At 17.0% G+C, this 27,383-nt stretch overlaps 7 protein-coding genes across 7 annotated transcripts; 4 read left to right on the plus strand and 3 right to left on the minus strand.

The window, feature by feature from the left end:
• Nucleotides 1-729: 729 nt before the first annotated feature.
• On the plus strand, nt 730-2,043 carry PBGD (porphobilinogen deaminase, putative; the record flags this gene model as incomplete). The annotated part of the gene is made up of 1 exon (XM_028677270.1): nt 730-2,043. The coding sequence occupies one exon, from the start codon at nt 730-732 to the stop codon at nt 2,041-2,043; it is 1,314 nt and encodes a 437-aa protein (XP_028533676.1).
• A 1,213-nt stretch (nt 2,044-3,256) lies between these two features.
• On the plus strand, nt 3,257-4,723 carry PRELSG_1102100 (conserved Plasmodium protein, unknown function; the record flags this gene model as incomplete). The annotated part of the gene is made up of 6 exons (XM_028677271.1): nt 3,257-3,532; nt 3,686-3,889; nt 3,991-4,016; nt 4,101-4,142; nt 4,559-4,593; nt 4,680-4,723. 6 exons carry the CDS (start codon nt 3,257-3,259, stop codon nt 4,721-4,723), a joined length of 627 nt encoding a protein of 208 aa, XP_028533677.1.
• Nucleotides 4,724-4,752: 29 nt separating this feature from the next.
• On the minus strand, nt 4,753-5,313 carry ATP11 (ATP synthase mitochondrial F1 complex assembly factor 1, putative; the record flags this gene model as incomplete). The annotated part of the gene is made up of 1 exon (XM_028677272.1): nt 4,753-5,313. One exon carries the CDS (start codon nt 5,311-5,313, stop codon nt 4,753-4,755), a length of 561 nt encoding a protein of 186 aa, XP_028533678.1.
• A 1,054-nt stretch (nt 5,314-6,367) lies between these two features.
• Nucleotides 6,368-8,644, minus strand: ABCB7 (ABC transporter B family member 7, putative; the record flags this gene model as incomplete). The annotated part of the gene is made up of 1 exon (XM_028677273.1): nt 6,368-8,644. The coding sequence occupies one exon, from the start codon at nt 8,642-8,644 to the stop codon at nt 6,368-6,370; it is 2,277 nt and encodes a 758-aa protein (XP_028533679.1).
• Nucleotides 8,645-10,381: 1,737 nt separating this feature from the next.
• On the plus strand, nt 10,382-11,722 carry RPL1 (50S ribosomal protein L1, apicoplast, putative; the record flags this gene model as incomplete). Its single annotated transcript, XM_028677274.1, has 2 exons — nt 10,382-10,925; nt 11,280-11,722. 2 exons carry the CDS (start codon nt 10,382-10,384, stop codon nt 11,720-11,722), a joined length of 987 nt encoding a protein of 328 aa, XP_028533680.1.
• Nucleotides 11,723-12,695: 973 nt separating this feature from the next.
• PRELSG_1102500 (hypothetical protein) lies at nt 12,696-25,043 on the plus strand (the record flags this gene model as incomplete). The annotated part of the gene is made up of 1 exon (XM_028677275.1): nt 12,696-25,043. The coding sequence occupies one exon, from the start codon at nt 12,696-12,698 to the stop codon at nt 25,041-25,043; it is 12,348 nt and encodes a 4,115-aa protein (XP_028533681.1).
• A 903-nt stretch (nt 25,044-25,946) lies between these two features.
• PRELSG_1102600 (syntaxin, Qa-SNARE family, putative) lies at nt 25,947-26,837 on the minus strand (the record flags this gene model as incomplete). The annotated part of the gene is made up of 1 exon (XM_028677276.1): nt 25,947-26,837. The coding sequence occupies one exon, from the start codon at nt 26,835-26,837 to the stop codon at nt 25,947-25,949; it is 891 nt and encodes a 296-aa protein (XP_028533682.1).
• Between the last annotated feature and the right edge of the window lie 546 nt (nt 26,838-27,383).

A 27,383-nucleotide genomic window follows, 5' to 3' on the forward strand; every position in this document is an offset into this window, starting at 1 on the left:
ATGCAATACTTTTTAATTTTTTATTTATTTATTAAACTTTCCTTTTATACTTTTTATAATCGTCTCTACTTTTTCTAAACTTTTATTCATATAATTTTGTTTACTAAAAAAAAAAAAAGATATTTTCCTTTTTACATGCTATATTTGTTTTTTTACAAAATATTTGTATAACAACATATTCATCTATATGTTTGTAATTTTAATCTTATTTTACATTTTTTTTTTACTAAAATAATTTTTTTTTACTATTTTTTACTTATTTTTAACATTTGTTACATAAAATAATAAGAATTAAGAAAAAAGTGGTATAAATTTTTGATTCCATTTACATGTTTATACCTTCAGAATTTTTTTTTATAAATTATATATATATATATATATATATACATGAGATAAAAAAAAATAAAAAATAAAAAAAATATCACTTTAATTATTTTTTATAAACTTTTACACATATATATATTATTTATAATTAAAATATATATATTTCTTTAAAAAAAAAAATATATACTTTTAAATTATATTCATTTTATTTATAGTTGAGTTTTGTCAATGTATGTTGAAAGATTACTTTTAAGAATGTTAATCTGTGCATATATATAGATATATTAAATGCACAAAAAAATTTTAAGTTTTCTTTTTTTTGAATTTGAAATCATTGTAAATATGAAAATTCGTTCTAAATTATCGTATATTCTACATAAAGTTTAAAAAAAAAAAAAAAAAAGAATGTATTTTCTGGTTTTTACCATACTAAATATATATTTAAGGATTTATTTATGCGGGAATGTTTATATAAAAAAAAACAATATTATTAATATTAATTATTTAATGCATATAAGAAATAGAAAATTAAATATAAAAAATAATTTATTTAGAAAAAATAATTACAAAAAAAATAGTTGTTATATCCCTCATAAGGAAATAATTATAGGTACTCGTGATTCTCCATTAGCATTAAAGCAATCAGAAAAAGTAAAAAAAAAACTTTTAAATTATTTTAAAAAAATTAATAAAAAAGTGAAAATTATATTAAAACCAATAAAGACAACAGGTGATAGAATATTAGATAAAAGTGTAAGTTTATTTGGTGGCAAAGGAATATTTACAAAAGAATTAGATGAACAAGTAATAAAAAATAATGTTGATATATGTGTTCATTCTTTAAAAGATGTTCCTATGATATTACCAGAAAATATTTATTTGTCATGCTTTTTAAAAAGAGATACTACTAATGATGTTTTTTTGTCATTAAAATATAAAAGTTTGAGTGATATGAATAAATGGAAATCTAATAATTCTTCAGAAAATCAAGAGAGTAATAGTAAAAATGAATTTCAATTTAAAAAAGGCCAAGAGAAAGATTCTTTATGTACAGTTGCAACGTCGTCATTAAGAAGAAGGAGCCAAATAAAATATATGTATAAAAATATAGACTTAAAATGTATAAGAGGAAATATCAATACAAGATTAGTAAAGTTGTTTAATGGACATTGTGATTCTATAATAATTGCTATGTGTGGTTTAGAAAGGCTAATAAAAAAAAAGGCGATTATTGATATAGTGAAGAATAAGAAATGGAATATTCATAAACCTTATATAATTAGATATAATAATACAAATATTGATTTAAGTATTTTAAATATACAGAAAATAAATAAAAAATCTATTTATCCTGCTTTATGCCAAGGTATTATAGCAGTCACATCAAATAAAAATAATTCTGAAATTTCTGATATATTAAAAAATATAAATGATAAAAAATCAGAAATCATGGCAAAAACAGAAAGAGCATTTTTATCTCAAATTGAAGGGAATTGCATGATGCCTATTGGCGGATATACAAGAATTGCAGAAAATCAAATTTTTCTTAATGCAGTAATTAATGATATTCATGGGCATGAAAAATTTCAAGTAAAAGAAAAAGGAAATATAAATAATTATCATGATACTGCAACAAATGCAGCAACAAAAATAAAAAAATTAATAGGTGTTGAAAAGTTTTATAAAATAAAAGAGGAAGCAGCGTCCTATTATAAATAACAAAAGAAAAATTAATAAAATTTTAAATTAATAGATACAGTAATAATATTTATTTTATTAAATAAAATAATTTATAGTCGAATTATTAAAATTTATACTAATTTATTAGATGATACTCCATTGTATCTTTTTATAACATTAATAAATAGATAAGTTTAAGAAAATTTTTTAATAAATTATAAGATTTAGTATTTATGAAAACTGAATTTTTTTAAATTGTTGTAATTTTATTTTAAAATAATTTTTTTTTTTGATTTTCTCTTATGTAAATAACTTATTTGTACTCTATATTTATTTAATGATATGTAATACTTTTTCTTTTTTATTTTACATTTAAAATTCTATAAAGCTATCATTATTATGTTAAATTTTACCTCTATTCCCGTTACTTTACGTCAATTACAATTTGTTTCAATGAGTATAAGTTATTATTTAAAGGTTTTTTTGGTAATTTTATTTATCTTTACATATTAATCATATTTTTAACTTTGATTATTATGTATTATTTAATTATGTGATTTTTATTAAATATATATATATATATAACACATATTGTTATATGAAAAAAATAAAAGAGAATACAAAATCATAGTGAGCATACTACAGTATGATACAGAAAGAAAAAAAGAAAAGAAAAGAAAATATTATGAGAACATGAAAATATATATAGTAATTTATTATTTTGTTTTTGTAAAAAATTATATTTATATTTAATTACATGTTATAATAAAAATTTTGTATTTGCCAACATTAATTTTTGAGTGTAAAGAAAAAAGAGAAGACCATAAGAAATTTTTTTTTTTTGATAAATTCATTTCCTCTTAAATTTTTTTTTTTTTTTTATAATTAGCTTATTTTTTCATATTTTTTTTTAATACAAACTGTATTTTTTTTTTTTTAAATTTAACATAAATTTTTTTAAGATTTATTTCTAGAAAATTTATGTTATTTTTTTTTATTATAAAAATATGAATTGGGACATTTTCTTTTATTACTAAAATTTAAGTTATTTAAAAAAAAAATAAAGATTTGTTTATAATAATTTGTCTAAGTAGAGAAAAATAAAATGGAAAATGATAAGGTATAACAAAATTCAAAAATCATGAGCACATTTTTAAATTTTAATGGAAAACATATATAAAATGATTTTAATAAAAAAAAAAAAAAAAAAAAATTAACTTTTTTTTAATTTATTTTATATGAATAGATAAATATGAACGAACACCAATGGAGAATGTTTGAATATAATATGAGTAAATGGATGATTGAAAATAAGTATATTTTAGATCAAGAAGAAAAAAAAAAATTTTACAAATGTGCAAATTATAGTTTAGGTACAGGTGTGATAAATGCTTCATTAATTTATTTCTTTTGTAAAAAATATAAAAATTATTTTACTCCAGTATCAAGATGTTTTTTAACTTTTTCATTTGGTGTTTATACATCAATGGTTGTTAATAAAATATTTAGAAGAAAAGCATATACAGAAGTAATAAAAAATTCGTATATATATATTTATAATTTGTTCTGAAAAATAACAAAAGCATTATATTTATATATAACATATAATTTTCCTATTACCACGCATATATGTGTTTAATATATTTATTTTTTATAAAAAAAACTTTTTTATTTATAATAGATATTAACTTCAAAAACATCTATGACTGATAAGGCAAGAGAAGTTATGAATGATATATTAAATACCAATGATAAAAATAATAAAATTCCATTTAAAGAAATTGAGAAAAATGTAGAAAATAAAAATTTTGATAATACAAATCAATATAACTTAATGGATGATAGCGGTCTACAAATAAATAATGATTTTAAATTAGAAGATAATGTAAATTTTTTTTTTTAAATATATATGAATATATATGTGTTTATTTATATAATTTCTTTTATGATATAATTTATATTTCTTTTTTTTTTTTTTGTTTTCAGAATAATACCTTTTCAACTCAAGATTTGTAAGTTAATAAAAATATATATATATATATATATATAAAGATAATTATTATTTTATAAATACTTCTTTTATTATAATTTTTTAGAAATGATACCATTAAAAATGAACAAATTAATGAAATAGAGAGGTATTGATATTTATATATAATAGATATATTTTTATGATTTTTCTTTTTTTAACTATATATATATATATACATTATGTTATATTAAAATAATTATTTATAGATGCAAAGATATAGAAATTTGCACCGATGAAAATTTAAAAAATATTATTAAAAAATTAGAAAAATATTCATAAAAATTTTCGTGAATATTTAAAAAAATATAATTAAAATGATTAAAAAAAAAATATATAAGAAAAACTATATAATAAATAAATTATAAATAGAAAAGATACATAACAAATAAAATATAATTTAAACAAAAGTTATATAAATGAAAATTATTCATACAAAAACTATAAAAAAAAAAATTTTACGAAATTATAATATTCAAAGTAATGAATATAAAAATAATTGCAATGTGTTTTCATTTTTCTTAGGCAAAATTCCTACTTTTTAAAGGAACCTACAGAAAGTAATATTTTATATTAAAAAATGCATACTATAAACAATAGTGTACACATATATATATGTGTGTGTATTTTTTTTTTTTTTTTTAAGGTAAATCTGTTAGCTGGGATGAAATAAGAAGAAGAAATGAATAAAATAAAAAATTATAAAGATTTTAAAGAATTTAAAATAAATGTTTGAATTTATTAAAAAAGATATCATAACTAAAATTTCTGCTATCATTATTAAATTTATGTACATATTGAAAATAATTAAAGTCAGAATAAAAGGATAAAATATAATTATAAAATTTATAAGCTTGATCTTTGTTTACAACATTATTTATAATATTTAATTTTGTTAACACAATTTCTTTATTTTTTAATTCATCAAAAAAATTTAATGTTACATATGGTATTGAATTAGTTCTAAATTTATTATAATCATGAAGCGGGGTAACAAATATTAATTTATAATCAATAAATTGCAAATAAAAATTTATATATCCATTTTTATTTTTATGTGGAATAATAAAATGTGAATTATTTTTGCAATTTTTTTTTATTAATTCATATTTTTCTGTATGTATATAATCTGCGATTATATTTTTGTTATCTTTATACTTATCCTTCCATATGTTGATAATTTTATCTTTATTCTCTTTTTCTAACAACTGCAATTTTACTATATTTTTCAATTCTCTTGAGCAAGGTAATGAAAAATAAAATCTTTTACCATTTTTCATCATTGTTTATCCTATTCTATTTTTTTCTTTTTTATACAAAAGATTAATTTTTTCATTATACTTCAACTTTTTCTTTTTTTTTTTTTTAAAAAGTATTGAAAGTCAAACAAAATGTAATCTTGAAAACAAAATTATTATATTAGTACATACTTTTTTTAAAAAATATTTGTTTTTATTCCTTATTGTTCATCATTTTCATATATTTGTTTAATCTTCTATTAATATGCTACATGGAATTTTTAAAAATTTAATGTTAAAAAGAATATTAATATATATCTATATTATAAAAATAAATTCTAAAAAGATAAAAAAAGTAACAAGAAAAATGTGTAAAACAAAGATTAAAACGTAAATAATAAAAAAGGAACTACAAAGAAATTATAATATTTAAAAAAATAGAAAAAATTTAAATAAGTATCATATAAATTAAGAAGTTAAATTAGAATGAAATCAAAAGAATATAATTTTGAAATAGTATAAAAAAAAGAAAAGAGTTCTCTTGAAAAGGTAAATGTATTTAAAAGATAAGGAAAAACTCGAAAAAAAATTTTAAGATATAATTACATCTTCATTATTTTTATGCAAAAAAAAAAAAAAAAATTAAAAAAATATGCAAAATACTACGTCGTATTATTAAAAAAAGAAAAATCAATTCAATTAAAAATATCATTAATAAAAAAATAAGATAAAACAAAACAAAATAAATATATTTTTGTAAACAATTATGAATTTTATTAAGAAAAAAACAAAATTAAAAATCTATAATTAATTAGAAAATCTTAATAATTAAAAAAAAAAGAAAAAATAACATATTTAAATAATTGTAAAAATTTCATACACTTATAAAATAAAGGAAATATTAATGTATAATTAAAAATGAAAATTAAACTGTCAAAAAACAATACATATTTATAAAGAAAATTTAATTTATAAGAATAAACATTTATTGTTTGTATGAAAAAAAAAAAAAAAAAAAACTATTATTTGCTTATAAGTTTTCTTAAATGAATTTATAAAAATAAATATATGAAAAAGAATGTATACATATAAATTATTAATAAGTATTTTGATTTAGTATCTGTTTTAAAATATCACATGGATCTTGAAGTACCTTATTCCTTAAATCAAATTGAACCATAATTCCATCATTTAATACACCAATATAGTCAACAAATTTTAATAAAGCTAATCTGTGTGTAAATATAATAGTAGTTTTTTCTTTCATATATTTATATAATGCTTCATTTATAAATTTCTCCGATAATTTATCTAGAGAAGATGTTGGTTCATCTAATATTAATATTTTATTATTTTTGAATAACTTTTGCGCAATATATACTCTTTGCTTTTGTCCCCCTGATAAAAATGATCCATTTATCCCAACATTAATATTATCATAATTAGAATACTGGTTTAGAAAATCATGAATATGAAAATCTTTATATATTTTTTTTAATTTATCTGATGTTATGTTATTTATATTTTCTTGGGTATTTTGTATTTCTTTTGATAAATATGTATATATTTCTTTTAAATCTTTACTTTTTTCATCAAAATTTTTATTTATACATATATCTTTTTCTTTAATTAACTCAACTTGTTCTTTTAGCATTTCTTGATGTGCTTTATATGGATATAGTAAATTGGATTTTACAGATATATTAAATAAAAAGGGATCTTGAGTAACGATACCTAAAATAGATCTAAGTGCTGATGAATTAATTTTATTAATGTTAAAATCACCAAAACATATATTACCTTCATTCACAATATTTTTTTTCGAAAGTAAATTTAAAATGGTAGTCTTTCCACTACCACTCTTCCCTACGATTGCAACTGATTTATTATGTGGTAAATAAAAAGAGACATTTTTTAAAGCATAATTTTTCTTTTCTTTATCCTCATTATTATTATCATATGAAAAAGATACATTATCAAACTTTATAGAATAATTATTTTTTTTCAAAAATTGAATTGAATCATTAAACCAGTATTCATTAAATTCACTTTTGGGTAAATTTATTATTTGCAAAACTTTTGAACATGAACCAATGCATTTCTGTAAATCACCGATTGCCTGCATGATTCCTTGTATTCCACTACCACAGAATAAAGAATACATAATCAATGAAAATAAATCTCCTGTATTTATGAATTTATTAACTATTAAATAATTTCCATAATAAATTAAATGTAATAAAAAGAGAGAAATTATACTAAAGAATAAAAAATGACTTCCTGCTTTTACTAAAGAATATTTTCTACCAATTTTATATACTTCATCTAAGTATTTTGTAAATTCTTTTTTTTCAAAAGATTCTCCATTCAATAATCTTACATTACCTATATTATATATTTTTTCCGAAGCAAAATCCACACAGTTACTTAATTTTTCTTGCTTTTTTATACTAATTTTCTTAACATATTTTCCATATGAAGTTCCTATTAATAAACATGCAGAAACAGGTAATAAAAAAGAATTAAATAGCTTGCTTGGAGAAATGTGTAAAGCACATACACCTCCAATTAGAGCTGCTATAAAATTTCTTATACCAAATGATAAATGAATTAATATTTTTGATGATATTTCAATATCATTTGATAATCTATTTATTAATTCTCCTGTTTTTTGCTTATCAAAAAAAGCAAGATTTTGATTTAGGATTTTCTCAAATAAGCTTTTTCTTAATCTTCTAGTTATTTTTTCAATAGATGTTTCAATCAAATATATTCGGAAAAAACTAAATGTAGAAATACCCAAAATCAAAAATACTGTTTTATAAACTTCATTCAATAAATATTTTAATGATTCTTCCTTACCTCCATATAAATTTATTATTTTACTTATACACATTGGGAAAATCATTTGACCTAACGAGGATATTAATAAACATCCCATTGCAAGTGCTAAGTATTTTCTTTCCTTTTTTAATATTTTAAATATATCTTTTAAGGAAATACCGTCTAAGTTTCTACCTATTTTTTTTTCGAATTTTTCCTTAAAAATATTCCTTATTTTACTCGAATTCTTTTCATCTGTACCACTGAACAATCTTGCTTTCCATTTATATGTTAGTTTACTATATCCATTTTTTGTATTTTCTATTTTTGATATATTCTCTTTTTTTAAAAACTTTGTATTATTATTGTACCTTATGCATCTATTTATAAATAAAAAGTCTTTTTTTTTCAAATTAATGCAGTTTATATTTTTAGTAACATATATAATATTTCTATTATTATGAAAACTAATATTTCTTATGTTAGTGCTAAGCAAATTACAAGGTCGTATCATAAAATAAGGATTTGGTATACAGCAATTTATTATCATTTTCTACATAAAACAAAATATGAAAAAAAAAAAAAATATAATATAATATAAATATTCAAAATCATATTTTTTTTTTTTTTTATTAAATGATAATATCTTTTCGGAAAATATTTTTAAAATTGAACTTTTTTACATAATACAATTTTCAATTTCTTTTGTTTTATTATTTTTATTTTTTATTTTTTTATATTTCAATGATAAAACTTTTATTTCTTCAAGTTATGAGTGAGAATAGAGTTATCTTTTATCATGTGTAATTCCACTTTTTAGTTGTTATATTATCATTATATATATTATAAAAACAAAATATTATATTTTCTTTATTGTTTATATTTATTATTTAATTTTTATTAATTTTATCTATTAAAATTTTTAGTTTTTTAATTTTTAAAATCCATACGAAATAAAAATGCTTAGTTTTTGATATATCTTCTCATAATTTTTAATATTAATTTTAATTATATTCCCCTTTTTTATAACAAAAAGTTATTGTTAATCAAATTATTAATATAATTAACTTTATTTTTCAACAATGTTCCTTTTACAATTAAACTTATTACTATAATAATATTACTTCTTTTTCTACTTCTATTGCTAAGGTATTTTAATATTTGTAAGTGAAATTTATGACAAATATTAAAAAAAAAAAATAATAAATAATAATAATATTATATCAAGGTAATAAATTCTTATAAATGCTAAAAAAAAAAAAATAAATAAACTCATAATAAAATGGATAATATTTTTTAAAATCTTATATTTGTATATATATATGAATGAATTTTTTTGCAACAGTATTCTCCCTTCAGTTTATTATAAAAGAAGAAAATAAAAATAAAAAGATAAATAGTTTATTAATAAAATAATTTTTTATTCTTAAATTATTTACAGTGTCATATTTCTAATTTAAAAAAATAACTTTTAATATATAGAATAAAATAAAAAATTTCACTTAAACTTCAATAGTATATATAAAATGCATTTATTGTAAAAAAAAAATACATAACTTTTTTTTCATTTATTTAAAAATAATATTAAATTTTTTTTTTTTTCAAGTTTTGTAACTTTTAAAAATATTTTTTTAATTTTTATAATTTTTTTTTAATTTTTGTTATTACTTAAAAATATATCGTTAAAGAGTAAAAGTAATTTGAATGTATCTTCTTATAAAAAATACATATATTTTAGTCAGTGATAATCTATTTTTTTGTTTCTTCTGAAGCAAATTTTAATATATAAATTAAAATTAAAGAAAAGACAAAAGCAGAATAAAACTTATTTTTAATGAATTTTTTTTTTTTTATTTCTCTTCAAATATGTAATTAATTTAAAAAATGAGAAAGGAATCTGAACAAAATCAAAAATGAAAAGAACTTTTTATGTTTTCATTTAATAACATAATAGAAAAAAACTCAAATGAAGAATATTAAATTAAAACTTTATTGAAGTTTTCTTAAAGTTTTTGTTTATAGTAGAAAAGTAAAAAAAAAAAAAAATATATAGAGAATAATATATCAGCATATTTATTAAATATATCGTGATTGTATGATGTTATTTCTATATCTAAAGTGTTTAAGCATTTAATAATATAATATAATATAAAATATAACATAAATAATGATAATAATCATTATTAATATTGTTTAATTAATTTTTTTTTTTTTCCCCAATATTTTATAGAAAAATTTTAAATATTGTCAAATTTAGTCTTTTTAGAAGTAAGAATTACACTAAAGAATGACTAAAAAAAATGGTTATAAAATAATTATAGAATTTCTTTTTATTTATACAATTGCTTTTAATTTTATGAGTGAATCCTTTTTAATAAAGAATATATATTATAATGAAGCACTAAAAAAATATAATTTTAATAATAACATTAGAAAAGTGTCAAAAAAAAAAAACATTTCACAAATGAAAAATGTATCACCTACTAGTATTTCCAGTAGCGAAGATAACCCTAATGTAATTAAAAAAGTAAAATTGAAAAAAAAAGAAAAAAAAATATTAAAAAAGTATAAAGATCATTTAGATATATTACCAAGAAGAAATAAGGAATATGAAATTATTGATGCTTTAGAAAAAATAAAAATTTTAGCTGTACATAAATTTGTAGAAAGCATAGATATATATTTATCTTTTAGTCAGAAAAGATCAAAAATGAATAAAAATGATAATATAAAAACATTTATAACATTTCCTCATAATTTAAAGAAAAACAGAGAAAAAAAAATTTATGTAATAACCAATAGGAATATGCATAAAATTGCTCGTGAATCAGGTAACTAGTACATTAAATTGCATATGAAATTTTTTAATAAAAAAACAAAAATAAAATGAAATTATTATGAATAAAAAATATCTATATTTATAAAAAAATTTTATCAATATTTCAATATTACAAAGTTGTGTATTATTATATAACAAAAGTTTTGATGAGCAGAAAATAAAGAATAAGGAATTATTTTTATTGTTTTTTGAGTATATATATATACAAAAGAGATTTTATGATTACAAAAATATATATATATATGATAAAATATATTTTATAAATTTTTTATCAAAAAATTACATATTTCATATTATTATTCCTGATCACTTTTTTTTTTCTTAATATACTTAAAAATATTTATAGGAGCTGATGTTGTTGGTGAAGACGACGTAATAAATAAAATAAAAGAAAAAGAAATAAGATTAAAAAAAAAAAACAATAATTTTTTATTATCTACAAATGATGTTATACATAAATTAACACATGTTGGTAAAGAAATAGGAAGGAAAGGATTAATGCCTAATGAAAAATGTGGGACTCTGGTCAGTGAAATTTTATTAGAAAAACATATAAAATTATTTAAATTTCAAAATACTTACATTTTTAAGTTAAATAAGTTAAATACTTTAAATTTAAATGTTGGTGATGTTTATATGTCAAATGATGAAATAAGAGAAAATGTTTGCTATTTGTTTGAGTTTTTAGATAATTTAGAATTTTTTCATTTTAATTTTAGAAATTTGAAAACAATTTATCTAAGTAGTACTATGGGTTTCCCATTTAAAATAAAAAAAAACTTCTTGTAAAATAATACCATAAGGAAAAAAATATTAAAAAAAAAATATTTTTTCCTTTTTTTTTTTATTTTTAATGTTTATTAATGTATTACATTCATAATCATATGTGTATTATATAGATATATATATATTTTTTTTTTTCTGAAGTATGCACATTTATATCTATAAAAAAATTTACAAATTTATGAAGATACTAATAAAACTACAATAATATTTTTTGGTACAAAAAAGAAAAAAAAAAAAATAAAGCACCTTATGAATAACATATTTTTTTAAAAAACAATTTTTTTTATGAAATTGGCTTTGAATTTTAATAAATTATATTATATATATATATAATTTGTTATTATTAATATTAAAAACCTTATAAATTTAAAAAGGAGGTAAAAAAGCAAATTTTAAAAGTACTAGAAATTAAATTGCCTTATAGTAAAAATATTTTTGTTTTTTTTATGTTTTTATGATAATTTTCTTTGAAGAAAACATATATTATTTTTTAGTAGTACTAAAATATATATATATACCTTAGAAAAAGAAATAGTATAATTTTATTTTAATTATAGAGTTATTCATGTTATGTTTCATTTTTTATTTTTTTTACTATTTTATTAATTTTCTCTTTAAATAGTATTTTAAAATTTATTAATGAAATATAACGTGACGCTACTATATATAGAATTCATTATTTATTTTTTTTTTTTTTTAATTCATCATAATTTTACAAAAAAATTAAAGAAAAAAAATTTAAACGATAATTTTCATTCTAGTATTTTATCTGATCATATTTGAAAAAAGAGTTATTTCCTATTTGTTATAAAAAAATATATATATATATGTATGTATATATGTATTTAAAGTTAAAAATGAGAAATGACTATATTTCAAAAATAATACATTATTATATTTATTATTTAATTTTTAATTTATACATAAATATATTTGTAACTTTTCGTATTTACTTTATTTTGTATTCATATTTACTATGAAAAATGTAAATAAGCAATCTAGTGGTATTTCACAAAATTTAACAAAAATATTAAGTAATATTGAAAATATTTTAAAAAAAAATGCGGAGAATATATTTTATGTAAAAAATATTATCTGTTATTTTTATTTCAGTTATTACATAACGCATTCCCCCATTGATGATGATTCTTTAAGAGCATTAGAAAGAAATAAGAGAAAAACGTTTTTATCATTAAATGAAAGATTAAAATTAATAAGTGAAACAATCCTGTATATATTAAAAAATGACATATTCTCTTATAACAAAATAATTTTAAATAAAGAATTCATTATTTTAGAAAATTACCAAAATGAAAATTTCATAATAGAAAATTATTTAAATAGTGTAAGGAGAGGGAAAAAGGAAATTTTTCTAGATTTTTTAAAAATAAAAATAAAAAATGAAGAATTGCTTCCTTTTATGGTATTACTATGCTGTAGTGATTATAATAATATAGAAAATATGTGTATTTTTATGGTTATAACATTATATATAATTTATACATTTTTAGAAAAATATAATGTAAAAACTAAATTATTAATAGAAGAAATGAATATTTTTGAATTAGATAAATTATATTTATATATATCTGATAGATATAAAATGGACGGTTATTTTATGTGTACAAATAAAGTAATTAATATTGTTATAAGTTTTTATATAAACTTATTAAATATTGGTAAAAATGAATTATTAAATATAATTAATGGGAAAGTAGTTTTTAGAAACATAAATAAGAATAAAACGAAATATAAAAATTCTATTATTTTAAGCAGTTTTATAGAAGCAAATATTGATAAAAATATCATGTATGAAAAATTAAGATTTTTATTTATAGCAATATGTGATGGATTATTACTAATTTTGGAAAATTTAGTATGTGTTAATTATTTAACTTTTGTTATTTTAGATGTTTTTATACTTGTATCTAAATATTATCCATGGTTTATAATAAAAAATATAGAAAAATTTATTAGTTTATTTTGTAAATTTGTTTTAAATTCACAATTATTCTTTTTTTTCATAAACAAATTACATGGAATTTTTAACAACGAAAAATTATTGACTTTTGAAGTCTATTCCAAAGCAGTTAATTGTGTTTTAGAAAAATTAGACAGAAATTATGATAATGTTCAAGAATTATTTCTTTTATTATTTTTTTATATTATTTGTATAAAACTTTTTTTGATTCAACTTTTAAAGAATGATATACATAATGTAGAATTTTTATTTTTATCTCTGAATTATTTGAATAATTATTTATGCCATCTAATTAGAATATGGAATTTTAATTTTCCTATTTTTCTTTCATTTAAAAAATTAATTAATGAATATATTAATATATATGTATTGTTGATAAATAACCTTTTAATTTTTGATACATCACTATTTTCTGAAAAACAAATAATAGAAGGAAATACTTTGTTACAATATTTCATTAATGAAAATATAAAATGCTCATTAATTTACAGCAAACATATAAGAAATCACGAAATGAATGCATACATGTTAAACTTATTAGAAAGAGCAATTGATAAAAATGTGCATCTAGAAAAAATAAATGATTATGATATAGAAAAGGAAGAAAAGGAAAAAACAAAGGATATATATAACAGTATTCCTAATAAAGAAAAATCGAATAATGAAAAAGAATGTATAAAAGAAAATAGGAAACAAATAGTAGATTATAAAGATTTAAATAGATTTAAAAATGAAGATAATGCTGATTATTTAAAAATTTGTAAAGCTCTATTAAAGGATTTTTCTGAAATTCTCATTTCATGTATTTATAAAATGAAGGATAAAAAAAAATTAATTGAAATTGTTATAAGTAATTTTAAGAAAATAAATAGTACAAATAAAAATTTCTTAAAGTTTTATTTTATTAATATTATACTACCTTTTAAAAAATTTTTTAACGATAATTACATAAAAAATAGATTATTTTACATATATACCTATATAGTAAGAAAATTAAAAGTACAGGAAATAAAAGCATATATCTTCAGTGAAATTATATTCATAAATTATTATATTTCTAATGTATTAAAAACCTTAAAGTATTCTCCATTTTTGTTCTATTATTTAGAATATAATAAAAATAAGATCGATGCCACTTTCTTTAATAATTCCTTATTTAAAGAAGATTATAACATATATTTTTATAAGTTTTATAAGAACAATTTAGATTATTTTTTTTTAATTGTAAATTCTTGTAAAAAAGAGCATCCTATATTACCAATAATAATATATAACATTTATATTTTTTATGAAATAACGAAAAACATTTCTGATTATTTTCAGTATGATAAGACATATTTAAATAACCTATTGTATTATTATAATTGCAATAATTTAATGAAATTTTATTTATTGTTTTTAAATATATTGAGAAAAATTTACAAGGAAAAAAACTGCTTTTTAAAAATGGAGGATAATATAAAAAATGATGAAATAGTTTTTTATTTCTTAAGTATGTTTTTTAACTTAAATGATTTCAATAATTTTTTCATAAACTTCTTTGTTGATTTATATTTATTTTATAAATCATGTAAAAATCTATTTTTTCTCTATATTTTTTTTCAAAACTTTGATAGAAGTTTATACTTTTCATTTTTAAAAGAATTTTTTAAATTTCCTTTTTTCTTATTACACAAAGAAAAATTTTTAGGAGGACAAACAAAAATTAACAAAGATACATATATTCATTGTAATTTTATATCAGAAATTCAAAATAACTCAGGATATGTTGTAAAAAATAAGGATTTCAATAATTTTCAAGTGTATCAGAAACAAAATATAAATAAAAAAGAATCGAAATATACAAGTAGTGAGCATAGGAAAGAAAATGAGAATACTGTAAATTACAATTACATTAATGAAACCGATGTCAAAATAAATAAAAGTGATAATAAAAATTATAATAGCATTGATAAAAATAATAATACTAATAACGATTCCTATAGCAGTATTATGGGTACAGATAAAATTAATATGGAAAAAAAAAATAAAAACAAGAAGGATATTAATATGAATATACAAAATTTAAGAAGTTATTTTTTAATTAATATAATTAATAATATTTTTGATGAATTAAAGTGTTTTATATTACAGGATAATTTTTACGAAGTAATTAAAGATAATAACGAAAAAATATATATAGAAAACAATTATAAGAAAAATAAAATTCATTTGTTTATTTTAACATTACTAAAAACAGATATATTAAATAAAGATTTTAAAAGTATAGAAAAATATAATTTAAATGTTAATGACTTTTTTGTTTATTTTATATTAGAAAAGAACTCGTATATTTTTAATTGTTTGCTTTCCAAATCATCTATTCATGCGCATAAAGTAACAAAATTTTATAAAAATTGTCTTTCTTATTTTAAAATTAACATAGAAGATATTTTAAATAAAAAATTTTCAGAAACCTACACATCCCTAGAAAACAGAAATAAAAAGAAAAACAATTTTTTTAATGAACTAAAATATTTCATTAAAGAATTTGACAGTTTAAATTTATTTAAAAATTATAAAAAGTTAAAGCGATCACTAAATAATATATATAAGAATGAAACAAATTATGAAGAAAGTGACTGTATTTCATATAATGATGAAACAAAGCTGAAATGGATAATTGATTGTATTATAAAACAAAAAGAAACAAAAAAAGAAGAAAAAAATATAAAAAATAAAGATTTAGTTAATTATGATGTTTATAACATTAATTTATTATTTGTTGGATATTGTTTAATCTTAAATTGCTTAAAATATAAATCAAAAAATAAAAAAGAATCATTTCTTATGTTGGCAAATATGTTTGACATGTTTTTGAGTAAATTAAAAAATTATAATTATTTAAAAAAATATAAATGCTTACTAAAGAATGCCCAACATATGATTGATTTAATATATATAATGGATGCATATCAGTTAAAGATTACTAATAAATTAATAACTATTATTCATGATGGAAATGGTTTTTCCAACAATTCAAATATCAGTTTGTTTTTACATAATAAATTAGAAGCATATAAAAAAAATTATTTAGATAAATATTTTTCTATTAATCTTTATACTTTTTATTTAAATCACATAAATATTTACAGCTGCTGGAAAAAATTAACAATTTTTAAAAACATTATATCTAATGATAATTTTTTATATTTTAATACATCATATATTTTTTCAATATTTGATCAAATACTCAATGATTTAATAGAAAACTTAACAAATCAAATATCCCAGAGAGAAGTAAACTTAAACATAACTGTCAATTACAAATATACAAAAGAATATAATGATGATTTTTATAAAATAATAGATAATTTTATACATATAATGTATATCAATAATATTTTAACTTTTATATCTATTTATTCAAAGGAATCCTTCTATATTTATTCCTTGTTCGATTTTTACAATAAAATGAAATTTTTTTTGAGCCAGATATTTCAAGAAAACTATAAAAATTATGATTATAATAAAAGAAGGAATATATTCATGCGTTATTTTAATAAGACAAATAAAAGTGATAAAAATAAAAATTATAGCAATGTTAATACTAAAGATAATAACATTAATAATAATTTCCTAAATAAAAGTGATGATAACAAATATATTAAAAATTATGACAGGGATAACATTCACTATTCTAATAAAAGTGATAATGATATAAATGAAGATATTTGCCACACTTTAATTTCTCATTTTCCTTTTTGCTTATTAGATATAAATAAAATAATAAATTTATATATTGATTTTATAAATAACAATTTTATTAATATAGTATATTATTTTGAAAATAATAAAAAAGTATTAACTTTAATTTCTAGCTGTCTATGTTTTATAAATAAAGAAGATAATAATAAAAATAACAAAGATGATATATCGAAATATTATGGTAATTTAATACTGTGTAATACGTATTTTTTTAAAAGTGTAATTTATATATATATGCAGAGTTGCATATATTCAAGTAACCCATTGCACATTTATAATTTTTTAAAAAATTTGACTAGTATAAACAAAAATATATTAAGTACGCATATAAAAAAATATTTATTAAGTATGTATTTTTTAAAAAATAAGGATTTTTATTTTTGTAGGATGTTTATTGAAAACACTTTGTATGATTTGGAAGAAAAAAATAATGAAAAAAATTTTATTTATGATTTAAATTCATATGATGATTTAATAAATTTATATTTTATGAATATTTCATTTTGTGATAATAAATGGAAATTAAGAAATTTATGTGAAAATTTAAATCAAAATATATATTTGTATTCAAATCATGTAGATAAAAAAAATGACTTTTTAAATCTCATTATAAATTATTATGATCATAATTTATCTATAATTTATAATTCAAAATATGATAAAGAAAATTCCTTTTATAATTATGATGACATTAAAAGAAGAGAACAATCCTCAGACAGTTATGAGAAATATCATAAAAATAATGACATTGGTAGTGATTACGATATTAACTATAGTGTTAATACAAATATATATAATTTAAAATTAAAAAGAAATTATATTTATAATGATATCTTAAAAAAAGATGCTCTATTTATTATTAAGAATATTAGAAAAAATAAATTAATTTATGAGAATGATGAAAAACTAGAAAAAGCTAAATTTCTATTTTATAACTTTAATAAATATTTAAAGGAAAACTCTTTTTATTGTTATGATTTTTATATCAGAAAAAAATTATTCTCTGGTTATATTAATAATAATAGTAAAATAAATAAATTAATAAAAAAGAGTAAATTCAATCACACAAATAATGTAAATATATTTAACACAAATGATTTGAAAGAAAATTTTGCTAATCATAGTATATATAAATATTGCTCTTATAGAAATAGAAAAGACATTTTAATTTTTTTTTTGATAAATAAAATATTAAATTATTGTAATAAAAAAAATAGTTTTTTTTCTATTTATTTATTATTAAAAAATAATTACAAATATAAAAATTATATAGAAAATAATAATATATTTTTTTCAATTATTAGTAATAAATACGCAGATAAATTATCAGTAAAAGATAGATTAAAAAATTATGAAGAACTAAATAAATTGTTATTTCGTCATATTTATGTAAAAGAAAGATCTTTTTTAAACAAACCTATTTTAAAATATGAAAATGAATATATACTAGGTAATGAAGTAGATATTGATTATTCTAAAATGAATGAAAATTATTTAAATTTTATTTACTTTTCACTAAATAAAGGAAACTATTGTAAAAATAGCAATATTAATGAACATACTGAATATATAAATAATATAGAAAATGAAAAGTATAGTAATACATTTTTATCTAATAATTATGAAGATAATTTTTTTAAACATTTATATTATGAGTATACGAACGAAGAATATTTAATAATCAATGAAATTAAAAAAAAAAAAACAAATATTCATTATTCTTATTGGAATAATAGATACAAAAATAATTTATTTTTATTAAAATTATATTATGAATTATATGTAGCTAAAAAAAAAGGAGAATCACATAAGAAGTGCAATGGATATATAGACATCTATTATGTAGTAGAATTAAAAAAAATTAGAAAGTTAATTATAAAATTTAGTAATTCCAAACAAAAATTTTATGATTGGAATTACATAAAATCGTATTTATATGATAAAAAAAAGGATAATAGTTCATATACTGATATAATTTTAAATCATTTATTATTTTTACAATATACTAAAACATTATTTTTATATAATTCAATTAATTCTATGACAAATTCTTTTGATTATTCATTTAATTATAATGTAAATCAAAAAAATAATGATAATTCCATCTATATAAAAAATAATTTTAAATTAAAAAATAAATTATTGTTTTTCTTTAAAAACTTGTTTATTTTTTATAATGAAAAAGAAATTCTAAAAAAAATGTTATTAAGAAATATTAAAACAAGAAAAGGTGAAATGTTATTTGAAGAAGTCAATAAACTGAAGTTAAAAAATAAAAGTATACCAAAAATTTGTGAAGAAAAAGAAGTAACATGCATAGACCATGGATATAACAATAATCTTACTTGCGATTATAATTTGATAGATAAAAATAATCAAAATGATGAAAAAAATGAGATAAAAACAAATGAAACACAAGATAATTTTATAAATAATTCTCCAGCAGATTTTGATATATGTATTTACGACTTTATTATAAAAATTCCTATATATATGTATGCGTTAATTTATAGAAACATATTAAATTACCTTTTTGAAAAAAATGAAGATTTAAATTTAAAGAGAATTATCTTTTTTTTGTTTCTTCATTTATACAAAAAAATACCTGAAATCATTACTGTTCATATAACTGCTTTTTATAAAATGTTTATATATGATCAATATGTAAAAAATTTTAATAAAAATTTTTTTTCTTTACTTTGTTACAAACAGAATAATCTTAATAAAAGTAAGAATTACCAAAAAGGGAATAATATGCATAATGATGAATTTTATTTAACGAATAGTTTATATGAAAAAAAAATTGCTCTTCATAGTTATGATTCAAAAAATGAAATAAAAACTGAGCAAGAGAGAATAATAAATGAGTGTGAAAATACGAAAGAACATACAGCAAATTTCATTCTTTACAGTGACAATGAAAAAGAAGAAAATAAATTTCATGAAATTTATACTGATTCATATGCAGAAGAAAATGAAAAAGTGAATAACTTATTATGTGATGATTTTATTATACGTAACAATATCACAATTGTTCAATTTTTTAATAAGATAAAAGATTCAAATTTTTTATTTTATTTAGATTTTAACAATAGTTTAACAAGCTTATTAAATTCATTTGAATTAATTTTTTCTAGGATTTTTCAAATATTATTGTCTTATGTGAAGCATTTAACGAATATTTATTTAAAAAATGTTCGATTCTCTTATTGCTTGAATTTTGAAGAAACAAAGGATTCTGTTAAATCAAGACTTAGAGAAAAAGATTTATCAGAAAATGAGGAAACTGTAAAATATGAATTAGAAAATTTTTGGAAAAGCAAATTTTTATTCCTTTTAATTTTCCTTAACGAGTTAGTTCTTTATTTGAATAATGAATGTGAAAACAATAGTACATATCTTAAATATTTTTTTTCTCATATGCATTTAATGTCTGAGTTTTCAAATATTAGTAACCTAGATTTTTACATAAAAAATTTGATTGAAGAAGAATTAAGAAAAATATATATACTGTTCATAGATTTCTATTGTTATTTATATATTAATAAAAAAATTAAACTAACTAAAGATATAGAAGTTAATATAAAAAAACATATTTTTATAACGCAAAATGGAGATATGCCTGGATTTAATATAAAATATTTTGAAGCATTAAAAGAATTTTTATATAATTTTAATAATTTTTTGTATAAAATTATTGAAAATAATAAAATTGTTGACTTAAAAAATTGTTTCTTTAGTGATTTTATAGAATACAAATCTTCCTCAAAAAACTCGGAGTTTATTAATTTACATTTAGAAGAAAAAATATCATATGACATGATATCATATAATAAAATAGTTAATTTTAGAAACGAGGTATATACAATTAAAATAAATAATCCTATGAAAATTATAACAATTATTTTTCAAAATGGCAATATAAATTCATATATAACTAAAAGTGGGGAGGACTTGAGGATAAATAAATATATATCCGATATTTTTGATTTTACATTTCATTTAATAAATAAAAAAAAATTTAATAAGAATTCTCTATATGATAAATTATTATATAATAATATTTTTCGTGTAAATAAAAATTTCGAAAATACCATTTTAGAAAATGAGGAAATATTTTTTGATTTTAGCAAATATATTCCCGCACAATCGTCTGACATAATATATTTATCTAATGCAATAGGTTTAATAAAAAAGAATAAGAATTTAATATCTATTTTATCTTTAATTAATGATGAAAATAAGAAAAAATTTAATGAAATTTATAATGAAAAATTAACTGAGAAGATAAAAAAGTATGAGGAAAAAAAATTGGTTGAGAGATATAGCAATATTTGTAGTAAAGAAAAAATAGAGTTTGAAAATAAAAAAAATGAAATAGAAAAAAATAATAAATATGTAGAGATGAAAAATAATAATGTAAATAATATAAATAATATTACCAAAAAAGAAAAAGAAAGAATATTAAGAGAAGTCTATGATGAATTAAAAGTATATTATGAGAAAGAAACATATAGTATTAAATTATATATACATATGTTAAGTAACGATAATAAAGAATATTTTAATAATAGAAAAAAATATACATCATCTTTAATTTTTAATAGTTGTATAAATTTCATCGCAAAGATTGGTGACAGGCATTTAAATAATATCCTATATGATTATATTAATCATGAAATTTTAAATATTGATTTAAATTTAACTTTTCAAAAGGGATTATATTTGGCCAATCCTGAAGTAGTACCTATAAGAATAACTGACATTTTCTGGAAAGCATCCCTATTTAATTTCTCTAATTCTACTTTTATTTATAATTTAAATAAAATATCATCTATTATTTATCAATATAAAAGTTATTATTTAAATAATTTTTTTCAATTTTTTTTTTATCCTTTTTATAATCATAAAAATAGAAATTTCTTTCATATATTACAGTTTAATCATTTATTAAAAAGTAATTGTTGTATTAATAATTATATAGAAAAAAAGCGCTCAGTACAAAGCATTAATGATTTATTATTTTTTATTAATTCTATGATCAAGTGTTTTAATAATATATATATGAATCATAGTTTCATAATTAATAACATAAATAAGTTTAAGAAAATTATACCTTCTTATTTTCATTCTATATATTATAATAATAATAATCTAAAAAGAAAAATTGTTAATTTAATAAATAATAGTAGATTATATTACTATCATTTTAGAAAAATTGTAAATTCTTCCAATGACTATATAAAACAGATATTTTATAAGATTTCCCAATTAATAAATAATTACAAATTTGTTGAAAAGAAAAGAAAAGAGGGAGTTAAAAAAGAAAAAGTTGATGAAGAAAATGAAGAAACAAAGATAGAAATAAAAAATACCTTAATAAGTAGAATAAATGAAAATAGACAATTAAATGATTATCCATATGCATTTATTAAGACAAATGGCAATAATGAATTTTTTTATGATAAAGATTTAAGTGGCAATAACAAGAATGTTTTAGAATTCGATTTTAAATATAATATAAAATATCTTTTAAAAAAAATACCTCTATATTATTTAAGTAAATTACTTAAAATATTTCAATTAAAAGAAATAAATAAATTATATTTATTAAAAATTGAAAAGTACATAAAGAGATTATTTGTAATTTATAACCAAAATTATTTAACAAATAAAATAATTAAAAAGAAATTTCACACCGTAAAAGATTGTATAAAAGAATGTTTAAGAATTAATAATAAAAATATAAATAATGAATCATTAATAGAAATAAATAACATTTTATATGATAATTTTTTAATAATAGAAAATATTATAAGTAAAAATACGAAGACTCATTTCATTTATATATATTTCATTTCTTTTATGTTTTATGCTTTTTCTATTAATTTAAAAAAAATTATGAAAACATATATATCACATAAAAATAATTCTATAAAGTATTTCTTGCAAGAAACCTTTTTTTTTCCTCAAGTGAAAAGAAATTATTTAAGAAAAATAATAATTAAAACTAGTAAATATTTATACATTTTAAAAAATAACAATATCTTATACTATTTATCAAATGAAGATAATAAAACTAAAGGTGATAATAAATATTTACCTAAAGAAACAACAAAATATTCAAAAAATGATAACAGTCATGATATTAATTTCCTATACACGAAAGAATATGAAAAAATAAAAAATTATTTAATTGCTATTAATGAACATATAAGTAATATAAGTAAGATTTATAATGTGATTAAAAAAAAATATGCAAATTTATTAAATTTAATTATAATTTATTCTACATTATTTATATTTTTGTACTTGAAGAATACTGACTTGAAAATTGAAGAAAAGGAAAAGATATTTTATACCTATTATAGCAACTTTAAATTAAAATATGATTTTTTTTATACATATATATATAATTCTCCTTTAGAAGATAACACATATATTTATTATATTTCTTTTAAAATTTTATATATAATGAAATATATACAATATTTTTTACAAAATAATTATTACAAATATTATTTAAATTTACTATTATGCATAGAAGAAAATAATAAAACAAAAAAGAAGATATATACTAATAATAATAATGTGCATAGTCAAAATATAAAATTAGGAATTAAGCAAAAAAGATACAATACATTATATAAGTTGAAAAGAGCAAAAATGAAGAAAAAATCAAAAAAAAGGAAAAGAAGTTTTATATTCATTCATAAAATTAATATAAAAAGCAATATAAGACATTATGCTAGCTCTCATTACAAGAATAGAAACCTCTTAAATTATTTTAATTTTTTAATTTATTTATTAAGTAAAAATAATTTTAAGAAAAATATAATGAAACAAATAAACAATTTTTATAAATATTTGATCATTTTTCACAATATAAAAATGAGTAATAAAAAGAAAATTAATATTGTATATGCATACAAAAAAATAACTGGATTATACCGATTTTATGATTTAAATGTACATTATAAGAAAAATATAATTGATATATATAAAGACAAAAATTTATATTTTTATAAACCTTTTTATGATTCAAAAATGTTTTTATATGATAAAAATGACTTAGATTATTCGGAAAATTCTGATGATAGTGTTACTTATAATGAAAAAGATAATCAATTAACATTTCAAAAAAGTTTATACCAGAGTAATCATAAAATGAAAAAAATAAAAGAATTTAAAAAGGGAAATAGAAAGAATTACTTCATTCAAAAAACAAAAATGAATATAATATCATTTGAAAAATTCCAAAATATTAAAAAATTACATAAAGAAATAGAAAAGGAGAAGTTACATTTTAATGAGTTAAATATGCTTTATTATATGACACATTTTGAAAATAACAATGATGTTCATTTTTTTAATCAGAAAACTTATTACAATGAAAAAGATTGTGATATTTTGTTATCCTCTAAAAGTTTAATATCCTCTATTTATTATACACAACATGATTTTATGAAAAAAAGAAGGAAAACTGATAATTTAGATTTTTTAAGAAAAAGTAATTTATTTCAAAAAGTTTTTTATGTTTCAAAGTCACCAAATTATTTATCTAAAATATATGAAGGATGGGCACCATGGTTGTAATTTTTTCTTTTTTTTATATTTTGTATATTTATTTATTCCGTGCATAAACTTTTTATTTAATTCATAAATTTTAGTTAAATATTAATGATGTTATATATAAATATTTTTTTTTTTCTTTTTTTTTAAATATCATTTAAAGTTATAATTTTTTTAATGTAATATTTTTTTAATATGCTTTTTTATTATGATTATTTCTCAGTTTTTACTACTAATTCTTTAATCTATAGAAAACAAATATAATTAATAGTTATTATGTGTATCATTATATGAGCTAATAATTTCTCTTTTATCTTTAAATATAAATACTTTAATGTTAAAAAAAGAATAATTATCAATGATATTATAAAAATTCCTTTTTATTTTATTTTTTCATATTTTTTTTTTTTTTTTTTTTGACAAATTTAATTTAAAAAACATATACACATAACAATCTATAAAAACCTTATGTTTTTAATAAATAGTACAAAAAAAGAAAATTTTTAAAATATAGGGAAATAGATACATAAATATATATATATATATATATTTTAATTTTTTAAGTGCTATTTGCATATTACAAAAAAAAAATGTGTATAAATAAAAACTACAAAAATATTAAAAATTTGTTAAATTAACATAAAAAATAAATCATTAAAAATAATAAAAACAAAAAACACAGAAAAGGAAAAAGAATAAAAAATTTCTATATATATAAACAAATATGTTCTATTTTATTTTATTTTTTATGTAAATTCTAATATATATAATTATAACTTTAAATAAATCAAAGAATATAACAGCAATTTTTCTTTTTGGCACTTGATTATTTTAAAAAAAAATTTGATATAAAATATTCTAAAAAATAATTTAACTTTTTTATTAGATAAAATTATAAATTAGGTAATTGCAATAAGAAGTAATAAATTAAGTGAAAAAAGAAAAATGAAGTAATTTAAAATAAATAAAATAGATAAATATCAAAAGAGTTACTACAGCTAAAAACCAAGAAAATCTTTGTTGCTTTACATTATGATATGTTTTTTTTAACTCCTTTGCACTATTAAAAGTATTTACACTAGTTTCATATACATTATTATTTAAAATTTCAATATTTTCTTTTTGTGTAAAAACAAGATTTGCTAAATCTTTAAAAACTTCTTGTGCTTGTGCCACTTGTCCTTGTATTTTTTTTATTCCTTCAAATCTCTCTTTAGCTATTTCATTCTCAATTAAAAAATCGTTTTCACTAAACTGATCTAATTCATAATCATATATATTAGAAGATTCAATGAAATCATCATTATTAACATAACTTTTGTCAACATTTAAAATGAAATTATCATTAGTTAAATCACTTGAAGCAAATTTACTGCTTTTTCTTTTATTTAAAGCATTATTTATATTATTATAATTCATTTCTCCATTTTCTATATTAGGTAATTCATTAGCTGCTTTTTTTACATTAACAGATATATTTTCTAATTTATTCACTTCATTTTTAAAATGAATATTTAACTTTTCAAATATATATTTTTTTTTTTGTTTTTCAAATGGATTTCCAGCAAATTTTATCTCCCAATCACGAAATAAATTTTCTGTTTCTACTACTTTAACATATATTTGTTGTATTTCTTCATGTAATGCTTCTATAATTCTTTTAGATATTAAATTATTTTTTAAATTTTCTAAATTTTCTTCAGCATATATCATATTTTTTTTAATTAGTAAAATATTATCTTTTATTTTTTTTTCATAATCATCTGCCCTTTCCTCTATATGTGATAAATGACTACTTTCATAATTTTTATATGACATTTTATATCTATGATCAAAATGAAATAGAGTAATAAAAAAAAAAAAAAAAGAAGCTTATCCTTATGATACAAAAGCATGAAGATGAAATTAAACATGCACATACTAATCCTCTTTATAAGGCAACATAATTCATACAATTGTAAAATGGATAATAATTCACAAAAAAAAATAATAAAAAAAAATGATATAAAAAGTAAAATTATTAAATTTAATATATATGCATTTATTTATTTATTTAATTCAAATGCTTATAAAACCAAAATTAATTTTTTTTTTTTATAATATATATATATATATAAAATATAAGAAAAAAAAGGAAAAATATCCATGAAATATTATAAGAGGTTTTAAAAAAAAAAATATATATATATATTTATATATATATATAAATAAATATTTATGAAATAATTGAATTTCTACATTTTAACTTTTGCTATTAAAAAAAAAATTAATAGACTTGAAATAAAGAAAAAAATATAATTTTTTATTTAGATAAAAAGTAATAATATGTTTAAAAAGAAAAAAAAATATAATAAAATAACTGAA

The sequence above is a fragment of the Plasmodium relictum genome, assembly GCF_900005765.1.
Source record: "Plasmodium relictum strain SGS1 genome assembly, chromosome: 11".
NCBI classification, from domain to species: Eukaryota; Apicomplexa; class Aconoidasida; order Haemosporida; family Plasmodiidae; genus Plasmodium; species Plasmodium relictum.